This window comes from Scyliorhinus torazame, chromosome 11 (genome assembly GCF_047496885.1).
Source record: "Scyliorhinus torazame isolate Kashiwa2021f chromosome 11, sScyTor2.1, whole genome shotgun sequence".
Classification (NCBI taxonomy): Eukaryota; Metazoa; Chordata; class Chondrichthyes; order Carcharhiniformes; family Scyliorhinidae; genus Scyliorhinus; species Scyliorhinus torazame.
The window spans coordinates 206,787,648-206,801,541 of NC_092717.1; the positions used below are offsets into that span (position 1 = coordinate 206,787,648).

Here is a 13,894-nt window from a genome sequence, read left to right on the forward strand (position 1 = left end):
AAGTTTGCAAATCAATAATTCAAATCAATATTCTCCTCATCAGATATATTTTGTTCCAATCTCTCATTTAAACATATGTATTCTGAATAAATATTCTACCAAGTCATCTTGCCAAGCCAATAGATGTAAGAAGGATGTTCACAATGGTGGGGGATGTCTAGAACCAGGGATCACAGTCTGAGGATATGGACAGGAGAGAGATGAGAAGAAATTTCTTCACCCAGAGAATGTTGACCTGTGGAATTTGTAACTACAAGAGGTAGTTGAGGCCAAAACATTGTATGTTTTCAAGAAGCAGTTAGATATAGCACTTAGGGTGAATGGGATCAAAGGATATGGAGGGAAGGTGGGATTAGACGATTGAGTTGCATGATCAGCCATGATCATAATGAATGGTGGAACAGGCTTGAAGGGCCGAATGGCCTCCTCCTGCTCCTATTTTGTTTCCATCTCTACTCCTTTGCCGTATTTAGGGATTTCCAGCATCTTTCCCTAAATTGGTAGAGTACCTCAGTCTAAAACAGACATATGTAGAGCATTGGCATCTAAATGAGGTAAGGAGGGGCATTCCTAGCCTAATCTTCCTTGAAGTTCACCAGTTAGGTGCACAAACTAACTGGTATCAAATGGGCCTGGTGCAGGGCCATGCACTGAGATTGGAGAATCGCAGATAGATGAAGAAGACCCTAAAGTAGCCTTTTTCTTTCTTCAAGGTTGTAAGTCCTCCAATTGTTACTTTGGACACCAGTCATGAGCCCCCTTTAGTCACTAGTAATTACTATTGCCACAGACTATCAGGCTTCCAGCAAGAGCGAGCTTTCCACTTCACATTCTGGACTAGGGTAATAGCTGCTGTGGTTTCGACATCTGGAACGGTAGAGGCAGCCGTCTTTGGGGCAACTGAGAAGCAGCACTAAATTGAGTTAAAATTAAATATTTGTAGGTTTGTGGTCACTTTAGTGCTTTAATTGGATTGGATTGTATTGGATTGGATTTGTTTATTGTCACGTGTACCGAGTGTACAGTGAAAAGTATTTTTCTGCAAGCAGCTCAACAGATCATTAAGTACATGGGAAGAAAAGGGAATAAAAGAAAATACATAATAGGGCAACACAAGGTATGTGGCCTTTTCAAATGTACTGCCTCAGCAAAAGAGCATTTCAAGAACATACTAGCATTCCTTGTGCCCAGCACGGCCTGGCTATGGTGATACTGACTGAAGATATGATGATTCTTGTACTTACTCATATCTGCCTGAAAACCAGTCAAATCAAACTGGAAAATGTTATTTTGTAACAGATGCTCCACAAAACACCTGCTGAGAATTTCCAGAACTTTCTGGCCCACACTTTCCTGCCTCTCCAGCGTTGGATTTGGGGGTACCCTAAGATGTGCTGGGGAATCCCTCTCGGAAGTTCCCAGGTAAGGCATTACCTGGAAATTGTTCAGAAGTGCTAACTTCACGTGGACAACTGCGCTGCGCTAACTTTGGATGGTTCTGCCATATTTACACTCAGAGTTACTCTAACGACTGAGAAAATGCCTCAGCACTTCCAACACCAGTGTAACTATTTTAAAAGACTCAAACCGAGCCCCACATGGACACCCGCACCCTACCTAAAATAAAATAATCACCCTGCCCCATGATTTTCCCCACCTGCATGAGATTCCCCACAATCCCCACCCCCCACTTCGCCTGACCCCCCTGACCTGACTGGACCCAGCTCCCCACCGACCCGACCAGCCCCTGACCTTAATGACCACCTCAATGTTATACACTTCTTCCCTCCCATCCTTCCCCCATGTCATACACCCCCTCCCCCCAATATCTGAACCTCCTCCCCCCACCCCCCCCCACATACACATCGATTTACTTCGCGTAGACACTTAGTTTCTCCCTGACCTTTTATTTTTGATGGGACATTTAAACTCACCTGCTTTATGACAGCTACTGCAGTAAAAGAAAGGGGGAATGAATGTCCTCCTTCGCTCCACTTCTTTTACACTTTGCCGTTGGAGCCCGGACTCGCTGCGCTGCCTGAATCTCACCCGGTCTGAGACAGGAAGGTCGGGTGAGACAGGCATTTAAGAATTTAAGTGCAGGTAAGTGGGTACAGTGTGGTAATCTGCCGCTGATTGCCACTCTGAGGAAGCTATGGCAGTATCCGCAGTACTTTGTATTTGTTGATTATGTTAATTATAAATATGTTAATTTCAGATGCAATACTTACAGGGATTCCTCGGAGCCCATTCCTGCCAGGAGGCCCAGGGTTACCTGGCCTGCCCTGAAATGCAAAAGCAAAGACTGTTGAATAATTTTGCCCGTGCAATAACAATCCTTTAAATAATTCCTTATTGAATTCAGATGGAGCACAAATTGTGAAGCAAGCATCAATGTACTTTACTTCCAATTAAAACTTTTGAAAGAATTTTGGCCAGGTTAGGCACTGACTTTAATCAACCACACACCTAAATACTTTTATTTTCCAGGAGAATATAGCATTTGTAGTTTTAAACACTGGATATATGAAGAAGAATGTTTCAGTTCCTTACCAGCTCTCCTGCAGGCCCAGGTTTCCCATCTTTTCCATCATTTCCTGCAAGACCCTGTGAAGAAAATAATAGTTGACTCCTACTTAGTTCCAGGGTAGAGTGATCTTCACCTGTACTTTTTCCTTGGGACTTTTTTCCAGGTCCAACACATGCATAAATGAAATGAACTCATACCACATCGAGGAGCCAGCACAAGCATCAGCCCCTCACTGTCAAAGCTTTACAAAAGAACATCATCCATGCATGAGTGCGAGGAGTAGCTCAAAGATCAATGAAATCAGCGGAGCTCACAAGAAGAGTTAAAATGGCAGGTCGAGAAATGGAAGGTGTGGGGGAGGGAAGATGCGATTGCTAAGGATAGGGAAAAAGAAGCAGAGGGGGGATGCAACATGCGAGAAGGAACAGCAGCAAAGTCAACAAAGATAAAGTACACAGGTAGAACAGAAGGAAACAGAGAAGAGGACAGTGAAACAAAGGAAGGCTCTGCACATTTAGAAATGCGGCAATAAAAGGGGGAAATAATTTTCAGAGGAGAAAGGCAAGAAATTGGGCAGAGAGTAAGCATTTTTTAAAGGAATATAAGGAGGATGTGGAAGCATTGGAAAGGGTGCAAAGGAGATTTACCAGGATGGTGCCTGGATTGGAGGGTAGGTCTTATGAGGAAAGGTTGAGGGAGCTAGGGCTTTTCTCATTGGAGCGAAGGAGGATGAGAGGTGACTTAATTGAGGTGTATAAGATGATGAGAGGGATAGATAGAGTGGATGTTCAACGACATTTTCCTTGGGTGGATGTAGCTGTTATAAGGGGGCATAACTATAAGTTTCATGGTGGAAGATATAGGAGGGATGTCAGAGGTAGGTTCTTTACTCAGAGAGTGGTTGGGGCATGGAACGCACTCCCAGCTATGGTAGTGGAGTCGGACACTTTAGGAACTTTCAAGCGGTTATTGGATAGTCATATGGAGTGCACTAGAATGATTGGGAGTAGGTTGATGTGATCTTAGTTTCAGACTAGTTCGGCACAACATTGTGGGTCGAAGGGCCTGTACTGCGCTGTACAGTTCTATGTTCCAAACAGTCGAGGAAGAGGCAGAGGGAGGTCTGTGCGTTGAGAGTTAAACAGTGCTGTGCATTATCCCAAGCAACCCTGGACTGAAAACAAAAGAATGTGAAGAGCTGGATTACTCACAGGTGGTCCTAACAATCCGGCAGGCCCCTGATTTCCTCGTGTGCCTTCCTTCCCCTGGAAATATCCACAGATTCAACCATTAACACTGACCAGGAATCCTTTCCCATTTGTTAAGCGGCAGCTATATTCAATAGCTTGGGCTGTCTGTTCATTTGTACTGTCATCGCTCTTTCCAAAGAACACCTCACTTTCATTCTTGCTGGAACTTTTATATTTAAGATAGTTCTGGGCAATAGCCTGTATCAATGCTAAACCTCTTCGAGCAATCACAGGGCAATATTGTATTCATAATAAGATTCTACATTTTATGTCGTTATTCACCTAAAACTCCCAATTGAACTAATTTTCAATCTCTAAAACCTTCACAAGGTATTGGCCTGTTCTTTGAATGACAGCGATTTTTGTGTTGGATCCTGTTTGTGTTGGGTGGGTAGAATGATGGCGCCAGCAAGGTGATTAACTCATTTTCATGGCTGGACCTCATCTAATGGGGAGCTGCCAGTACAGTTTGTGGAATGTCGATTAGTCCAGTGATCAGGGGAGGGGAATCAGGAAATCTTGGCATTTCCTTGAGGAGGTGAGTCCGAAGTAGAATTAAAACTGGAGGATGGAGACAACCCTGTGAGGGCACGGACGAGCAGTGCTGGGAAAATGTTAGCTATCCCTAGCTATAAAAATATGTGCCCAATGTAAGGATCACCTGTTGGATTTTCCGTCGGCCGGATCCTCCGCTTCGCTGGCAGCACACCCATGCCTGCAGGTTTCCCGACAGTGTGGGATAGCCATAATGGGAAACCCCATTAGCCAGATGCTGGAACGGAGGATCCCACTACCGGCAGGGGCGCACCGTGCCAGGAAAACGGGGCTGGCGGGACGGAAAATTCCACTCCACAAGTTTGACCATGATCAGTTCCACTGCATGGAGCATCTCGAGGTTATTCACTTCTTTCCCAACTTGGTCTTGTTTGGGATTTGACTAACTGGGGGGGGAGGATTTCACTCTACTCTCTGCCTGGCAGAAACTCCCTGCAAAGTCGTTCAAACAAAAACACTACACTAACCTCGATGTCTCCCCAACAGCTTTATTTAAAATGAAGCACTGCTCTTTCCCTGGTGGTTTTAGCCTAATTCAGCAGGTTGCCTATGAATAGATACAAATTGGCACCTTTTTCTCCACTTTGCCATTCGCATTAAGACCATAAGGCACAGGAGCAGAATTAGGCCATTCGGCCCATCGAGTCTGCTCCGCCATTCAATCATGGCTGATGTGTTTCTCATCCCCTTCTCCTGTCTTCTCCCCATAACCCCTGATCCCTTTATTAATCAAGAATCTATCCATCTCTGACCTAAAGGCACTCAGTGATTTAGCCTCCAAAGCCTTCTGCGGCAAAGAGTTCCATAGATTAACCACCCTCTGGCTGAAGAAATTCCTCCTCATCTCAGTTTTAAGCCTCTCAGTATCCTGTATGTTTCAATAAGATCCCATTAACCCACCCCATGGTGTAATAGTCAGTGAATCTAGCAAGTTGCCTCTAGAACCTGACAGATCACCTGCAACATTTTAGATGGACCTGCCCATTAAAATAGAGCAGACCGCTTGCAGCACCTCCCTCACTGTCAACCTCACTGGTGCTCCACCAGAGAGTTGAATTTGCCTCTGTTATCTCCCACTGGCTTTGTTCTGATCTCTACTCGCTTTCCGGTTACAGAAACTGATGATGGGTCTACTGTGAATTTCCAGATCTTTCTGACTTATTTGTTTAGGTGAGCTTATCATAAAACAATATTATTATTGATAATTCTGGCTTCATTTTGTTTATCCTTTATTCCTCCAGAACATTCATACCTGCTATCAGGTTACCATGGCAGTCTCCATGGTTACAGATTATTTTGCTGTCCCTTGACTTGGCGGATTGGACTATGATGAGTGGGGTTGGACAGCGTTTCTTCCTAAAGCTTGTAACAACTCAGTGTTGCATAATATGGATGAGGATATATTTTCTTTGAAAGTCACTTGTCCCCAATCTATTTGAATCTATCTCGATCTTACCTTCTCTCCACGCAGGCCTGGTGCACCAGGAGGTCCTGGAATACCATCAGCACCCTGGGAAGAACAAAAAAATGCTGCTGAGCTCATGTCCCTAATGCCACTTGTAAAGGAGAGTTTGGCTGCAGACTTACTAACAAAAGCCAACGCACAATTCTATTGTTATCCAGTTGACAGTCAAATTTGACAAGGAACTAATTCGGGCACCAAGATTGAATTTGTACCCAAAACAGAGAATGCTGAAAAAACACAGCAGGTCTGACAATCTGTGGGGAGAGAAAACAGAGTTGATGTTTTGAGTCTGTTTGACACTTTGTCAGAATGAAAAGAGATGGAAAATGTGTTGGATATTACACTGAAGGGGATTTTCTGGCCTCGCCTGCAGGGCAACCGGAAATGCCCACCCTAGGTCAATGGACCTTTTTCTACATCCCACTCGTGGTGATCTTGCGGTGGGCAGGGCAGAAGAATCCAGCCCACTGTGTAAGAGGGTACATCGAGAACAGTGAGAGCTGGAGGAGGTTGCAACAAAGATGTAGCAAACTTAAGAACAAGTGAAAAATGGTCCAGTGGGCGAGGGAGTTTTTTTTTGCATGGAGACAAAATATGTATGAGATATTAAAAAAAAGGGAATTAAGATGGAGGAAAAAGGTCACAGTCTAAAGTTGTTGAACTCAATGTGGAGTCCTGAGGGCTGTAACGTGCCCAATCAGAAGATGAGACTCTGCTCCTCCAGTTTGTGTTGGGCGCCACTGGAGCATTGCAAAAGGCCAAGGACATGAGGGCATGGTGCTGAGTTAAAACTTCAAGCAGCAGGAAGGTCAGGGTCATGCTTGTGGGCTGAGTGAAGGTGTTCCGCAAAGCGGTCACCCAGTCTGCGTTTAGTATCCCAAATGTAGAGACGACTGCAATGGGAGCAGAGAATACAGTAGACCAAATTGAAGGAGGTGCAGGTGAAATGCTGCTGAATCTGAATGGAGTGTTAAGGGCAAAATAGTGCGGAGAGAGGAGGTATAAAGGGGCAGGCGTTGCACCTTCGGTGATTGTAATGTAAGGTGTTTTGGGAAGGAGATGTGAAGTTGGGTGTGAGGGAGGAGTGGGCCAGGGTATTATGGAGGGAGTGGTCCTCGTGGAATGCTGACAGGGAACAGCGGGGAAGATGTGTTTTTTTGTGTTTGGGCCTTTCCCAGTCCTCTGTAAACAGACTGAGGTACCCTCAATAATGATGCTTAGAGATTAAACTGTAAAGAAGGCTTTATTAGGCTAATAACTATGCTACAGATTTGGACGAGAGCTGACTGCTATACAGACCATGAGGCAGGCCTTTATGTATGGCTCCCAGATGGGCGGAGCCAGAGGCGGAGTCTCCAGTGTTCCAAGCCTGGTCTTAAAGGGGACATCACCTTACATGATGATAAGGCAGTAACCGTTGATCACATTCACCCCCTGTTTAAAAAGGAGTCCGGCGGGGGTGAAGTGCCATCATAGGTCCATCCGTCTCGGCGGCCGGATCGTCCTCCTCGATCGCCTCAGTTTGGGCGGTGGTGCGGCGGGCACGGACGTCCCGGTTGAGGGCACATCCGGGAGCACAGCGGTCGGAGCTTCGGTCCGGGTCGGGGCAGAGGAACTAGGCAGGGCCGGGGTTAGTGGAGCCGGGGCAGAGGAACTAGGCAGGGCCGGGGGTAGCGGTAGGGGGGGCGCACGGTAGGAGCTCACCAACGGGTGGTAGGGCCGGAAGGGGATGTGTTGTAGGGGGCGACGGGTCCTGCAGGGGAGCGGCGCGGGAAGGGGCGTCTGTGGTGGAGGATCCAGCAGGCGCCAGATCCCGGAGGGAAACCGTATCTTGCCTGCCGTCGGAGTACTCCACGTAGGCGTAACTGGGGTTGGCGTGGAGTAGTCGGACCTTTTCAACTAGGGGGTCCGTTTTATGGCTACTCGCGTGCCTCCGGAGAAAAACAGGTCCCGGAGCCGTCAGCCAAGGTGGAAGCGAGACCCCGGAGGTAGACTTCCTGGGGAAGCAAAACAATCGCTCATGAGGGGTCTCATTTGTGGCCGTGCAGAGGAGTGAGCTCATGGAGTGTAGGGCATCGGGTAGGACCTCCTGCCAGCGGGTGGTTGGGAGATTTCTCGACCGCAGGGCCAGAAGGACAGCCTTCCACACGGTCGCGTTCTCCCTCTCCACCTGCCCGTTTCCCCGTGGGTTATAGCTGGTCGTTCTGCTCGAGGCGATGCCTTTGCTGAGCAGATACTGACGCAGTTCATCGCTCATGAACGATGTACCCCGGTCGCTGTGGATATAAGCAGGGAAACCGAACAGGGTGAAGATGCTGTGCAGTGCCTTAATCACCGTGGCTGAGGTCATGTCGGTGCAGGGAATGGCGAATGGGAAACGGGAGAACTCATCGATCACGGTGAGGAAATAGGCATAACGGTTGGTGGACGGGAGGGACCCCTTGAAATCCACGCTCAGTCGCTCAAAGGGGCCCGAGGCCTTCACGAGCCGAACCTTGTCTGGCCGATAGAAGTGCGGTTTGCACTCCGCACAGACCTGGCAGGCCCTGACCATGGCCTTGACCTCCTTGGTTGAGTAAGGTAGGTTGCGGGACTTGATGAAATGGACGAGCCGGGTAACCCCCGGGTGGCAGAGGTCATTGTGGATGGCTTGCAGGCGGTCCTCCTGCGCGTTGGCGCATGTGCCGTGGGACAGGGCATCTGGGGGCTCGTTGAGCTCCCCTGGACGATACTTGATATCGTACGAGTAGGTGGAGAGTTCGATCCTCCACCTCAAAATGTTATCGTTCTTTATTTTGCCCCGTTGCGTGTTATCGAACATATAGGCGACCGACCGTTGGTCGGTGACGAGGGTAAACCTCCTACCGGCGAGGTAGTGTCTCCTGCGCCGCACAGCCTCCACAATGGCTTGTGCCTCCTTTTCGACTGCAGTGTCGAATCTCGGAGGCGGTGAGGGTTCGGGAGAAGAACGCTACTGGTCTGCCTCCTTGATTGAGGGCAGCAGCCAGGGCGATGTCTGATGCATCACTCTCTACCTGGAAAGGGATGGTTTCGTCCACCGCGTGCATGGCGGCCTTGATGATGTCGGCCTTGATGCGGTTGAAGGCCAATTGGGCCTCAGCCGAGAGGGGAAAAGTGGTGGTCTTTGGGAGTGGGCGGGCTTTGTCCGCATACTTGGGGACCCACTGGGCGTAATAGGAGAAAAGCCCCAAGCACCATTTGAGGGCCTTGAGGCTGCGGGGGAGAGGGAGTTCCTTAAGGGGGCGCATGCGGTCGGGGTCGGGACCTAGGACCCCGTCTTCCACGACATAGCCGAGGATGGCCAGCCGGGTGGTGTGGAAAACGCATTTGCCCTCGTTATAGGTCAGGTTAAGGGCTCGGGCGGTCTGGAGGAACTTTTTGAGGTTAGCGTCATGGTCCTGCTGATCATGGCCGCAGATGGTGACATTGTCCAAGTACGGGTATGTAGCCCGCAAACCGTACTGGTCCACCATTTGGTCCATCGCCCTTTGAAAGACGGAGACCCCATTTGTGACACCAAAGGGGACCCTGAGGAAGTGGAAGAGCCGGCCGGCTGCTTTGAAGGCAGTAGAGGGGCGGTCTTTTGGTTGGATGGGGAGCTGGTGGTAGGCAGATTTGAGGTCGACCGTGGAAAAGACTCGGTATTGGGCGATCCGATTTACCATTTCCGCGATGTGAGGAAGGGGGTACGCATCAAGCTGCGTGAATCGGTTTATGGTCTGGCTATAATCCACGACCATCCGTTTCTTCTCCCCGGACCGGACTACCACCACTTGCGCTCTCCAAGGGCTGTTGCTAGCCTCGATGACCCCCTCTCCCAGTAAACGCTGGACCTCTGACTTGATAAAAGCCATATCTTGGGCACTGTAGCGCCGGCTCCTGGTGGCGACGGCCTTACAGTCAGGAGTGAGGTTAGCGAATAGCGAGGGGGGTGCGACTTTCAGTGTCGCAAGGCAGCACACCGTAAGGGGGGGGCAAGGGTCCGCCGAACTTCAGTGTCAGGCTTCGGTGGCTGCACTGGAAATCCAGTCCGAGCAGCAGGGGGGCACAGAGGTGAGGGAGGATATAAAATTTGAAACGGGTGTATTTGGCACCCTGGATCGAGAGATCTGCAATACAGTACCCCGTGATTTGTACCGAGTGGGACCCAGATGTGAGGGCTATGGTTTGGGATGTGGGATGGGTGCGTAGGGAGCAGCGCCTTACCGTTTCAGGGTGGATAAAGCTCTCCGTGCTCCCGGAGTCGAAGAGGCATGCAGTGTCATGCCCGTTGACCTGGACCTGCATCATGGAATCCTGCAGGTGTTTTGGCCGAGTTTGATCGAGGGTGAACGCGGGTAGTCGGAGTCGTAAAATGGCCGCTGCCGTTGGTCGCACGTGTCGGGTCGAGAAGATGGCCGCTCCCATGATTCGCACGAGGCTGATGACGCGTCAGAAGAGGCCGTGTCGGGTCGGTGCGCAGCAGCATTGCGAGGCCTGCAGGCCTGGGAGCCCGATTTTCGAGCCGGCTGTTCTTTGTTTTTCTGGCCCCTGGGTCTGGCCAGGCAGACCCTCGCAAAGTGCCCTTTCTTCCCGCAGTCGCTGCAGATCGCGGAGCGGGCTGGGCAGCGTGGGCGTGGGTGCTGGCCCTGCCCGCAGAAGTAGCAAGGTGTGCCCCCATGGTGAGCGGGTCGCCGTGTGGCGCAGGCCTGTAATACGGGCGAGTCTGAGGAAGTCCGGGGGGGGCTGGCAGAGCCCGCGGGGTACGTACCCAAGTTATGTCGGGCCACCTCCAGTGAGGAGGCGAGCGTTAGCGTCTCCTGGAGGTCTTTTGCCCCATTTTCGAGCAGTCGCTGCCGGATGTAGGTCGAGCGGATGCCGGACACGAAAGAATCTCTGATGTGCAGGTTCATATGGACTTCCCCTGTCACATCCTGATGGTCACAGTCCCTGGCCAGCGCGGTGAGTTTCTCAACAAACTCGTCGAGCGATTCCCCCGAGCGCTGCCGGCAGGTAGAGAGCAGATGCCGGGAGTGCACCTCATTGACGGGTTTGACAAACCGCTTGCGGAGCAACTCAATCGCTTCCTCATAACTCGTCGCCTTTTCGAGCGTGGCGGAGATTCTGTGACTCACACGGGCGTGGAGTAGACGCAGCTTGCGTGGCCCCAGGATGGAAGTCTCTGCGGAGTCCAGGTAGGCCTCGAAGCACCGCAGCCAGTATTTAAAAATTTCCTTTGCCTCCGGCGTTCGTGCTTCCAGATTGAGCTTCTCTGGTTTTAGGCCTGCGTCCATCCTGAATCTAGTTTAGCCTAATAAATTGAGATACCCTCAATAATGATGCTTAGAGATTAAACTGTAAAGAAGGCTTTATTAGGCTAATAACTATGCTACAGATTTGGACGAGAGCTGACTGCTATACAGACCATGAGGCAGGCCTTTATGTATGGCTCCCAGATGGGCGGAGCCAGAGGCGGAGTCCCCAGTGTTCCAAGCCTGGTCTTAAAGGGGACATCACTTTACATGATGATAAGGCAGTCACCGTTCATCACACAGACTGAATGACAGGAGGCCTTTTAAAATGACAGTAGAAGGGAGTTGGGAGGGGAGCCACAGGATACTACCAGGCATGGGAGCAGCAATGGAGCAGCAGTTTGCAGACTGGAGGCAGGCGACCAATTAAGTGCCCAATTTAGGCCTGCTTTCTGTCCTTTCTGTCAGTTTACTAGTATAGGAATGGGTTGCTGCCCTGTGAAAAGACCACTAATGGGTGCCTCAGGGAGGCAGTGGGAGGTGGCCATCTTTTATAGCTGCTCCATGGCAGGGTGGAAACTGTTGAACGAAGGGGGCAGTGGGGTAAGCAGAGTGGGCAGGTAGGGGGCTCTCAGTCGGCCCTCCTTCCTTTCCAGAATCCAAACTGTCGATCAGGCAGTGATTGAGGGACTGACCCGACAGGTGATAAGTCGGTTTCACCTGTTGTTCATGTTGCAAGATGAGAGGCCTACCCACAGCTGGGCTAATAATTGTGGTGGTGGGATGAAGCCATTAAGTGGTCATTAATTGGACACTTAATGGGCTCAATTGGTAATGGGGCAGATAGGTGGAACATGGTGCACCACTATTCCACTTAAGTAACTGCCCTTCCTGCCCCCGAGCTCACCACCAACATGTGCACAAAATTCCAGACTGTAAATCAGTTCAGGTGAAAGATCAATAGATTCTCAGTGCCTGGAACCATCTGGTATTTCTACATTGGCAATCTGCCCTCATTAGGCCCAACTAAACTTTAACCAGTTGACAGGTGTTTCATTGAAGACCTTATTAAAGCTCCAGCAAATTCTGCCAGAGGGTACTGGTCACCTTGTTAAGAACAGTCATTTACTCCTCGATGTATTTTATAAAGAACTGGGGCGGGATTCTCCCATCCAACGGTGTCCACGGCGTCGTAAACACGTTGCGTTTTACGACGGCGTGAATAGGCCGCTGCCAGGAGTAATTCTGGCTCCTACAGGGGGCCAGCACGTCGCTGGAGTGGTTCACGCCGCTCCAGCTGCCAATCCCAGCGCGAACTGTGCGCCGCGGGATCCGCGCATGCGCAGTGGTACCACGCCAACGCACGCAGGTGCGGTGGCCGCCTTCAACGCGCCGGCCCCGACAAAACATGGCGCAGGAGTACAGGGGCCGGTGTGTAGGAAAAGATGCCGGGGGATAGAGAGGCCGGCCCGCTAATGGGTGGGCCCTGATCGCGGATCAGTCCGCATCGGAGGCCCCCCAGCATCGAAGCTCCCCCCCCCCCCACAGGCCGCCACCCGACCCTTGCACGCAGAGTTCCCGCCGTCTGCGAGCAGGTGTGGATGGCGCCGGCGGGACTCAGTGTTTTAACTGCCGGGCCGAGATTCGGCGGATCCGCAGCATAGAGCGGCCCACGACCGGCGCCACACAGAGCGGAGAATCGCGTGCCGGCGTCAGGGCGGTATGGTCTGGTCGTGGGGATTCTCCGGCACGGCCTGAGGCTGAGAGAATCCCGCCCCTGTTATCTCTTCCTCTCTTCTTGGGTGTCAGTTGCAAAACTGGAATGGCATGGTATCACCTTGACATTCCTTCGTCCTGTCAATGCTTCTGATGTGCGTCCAGGCATGAGTGGCCTGTTCATCTTCAAGTTCTTTGAAAATTCCAAATAAGTCACTTCAATAATCTTTTCCAATAAAGAAGCCAAATTTCTTTAACCTTTTGTAATCGTTACTTAGACACTGATATTGGTAATCATTCTGATTGGTGACCTCTGTATTTTCCAAAAGGCAATAATATTACACAGTGTTACAGGGAGACATTGGACGGATGGCCCCATTTCACTAGTTCCTTCGAATGAAAAGTTCCTGATACAAATGGGACAGATACAGACATTTATACTTACAGGTTGGCCGGCAGTTCCAGGTGGTCCAGGATAACCTGGCAGTCCTGGACTGCCCTAAAGGAAACAAAAACAAGCAACAAGCTTTAGTTAAAAACAATCTTTCTCTTTATGTATGAAATATGATTACATGAATCTATGGAATTCCTTGCCCAGTGAAGCAGTAGAGGCTCCTTCATTAAATGTTTTTAAGATAAAGATAGATAGTTTTTTGAAGAATAAAGGGATTAAGGGTTATGGTGTTCGGGCCGGAAAGTGGAGCTGAGTCCACAAAAGATCAGCCATGATCTCATTGAATGGTGGAGCAGGCTCGAGGGGCCAGGTGGCCTACTCCTGCTCCTAGTTCTTATGTTCTTATGACAATCATGAGCACCCGACGACCACTGACAGTGATCAGGAAGGGCAACCTTAGCTGGTTTTTAATCGTCTTCAATCTGGGGACACTGATTACACAGCAAAATAACATCTATCAACCCAAACACTGGCCAAAAACTACACATTTATCCAGGATGTGAGCATAGCTCAGAGGGCATTTGAATGTCAACCACATTGCTGTGGATTTGGAGGCCAGACCAGGCAAGGGTGACAGATTTCCTTCCCGAAAGGACTTTAGTGAACCAGATGGGTCTTTACGACAATCGACATTAGTTTCATGGTCATCGTTAGACTTTTTAATTCCAGATT

At 50.0% G+C, this 13,894-nt stretch overlaps 1 protein-coding gene across 2 annotated transcripts in view; it reads right to left on the reverse strand.

Moving 5' to 3' along the window:
- col22a1 (collagen, type XXII, alpha 1) overlaps positions 1-13,894 on the reverse strand; it is a 481,125-nt gene that overhangs the window by 37,715 nt on the left and 429,516 nt on the right. For both annotated transcript variants that reach the window (XM_072468265.1, XM_072468266.1), the window contains 5 exons: positions 13,214-13,267; positions 5,792-5,845; positions 3,742-3,795; positions 2,554-2,607; positions 2,232-2,285 (listed from right to left, as the gene is read on the reverse strand). In XM_072468265.1, the coding sequence (XP_072324366.1) occupies positions 2,232-2,285; positions 2,554-2,607; positions 3,742-3,795; positions 5,792-5,845; positions 13,214-13,267 (270 nt within the window). The remainder of the gene's footprint in view (positions 1-2,231; positions 2,286-2,553; positions 2,608-3,741; positions 3,796-5,791; positions 5,846-13,213; positions 13,268-13,894) is intronic.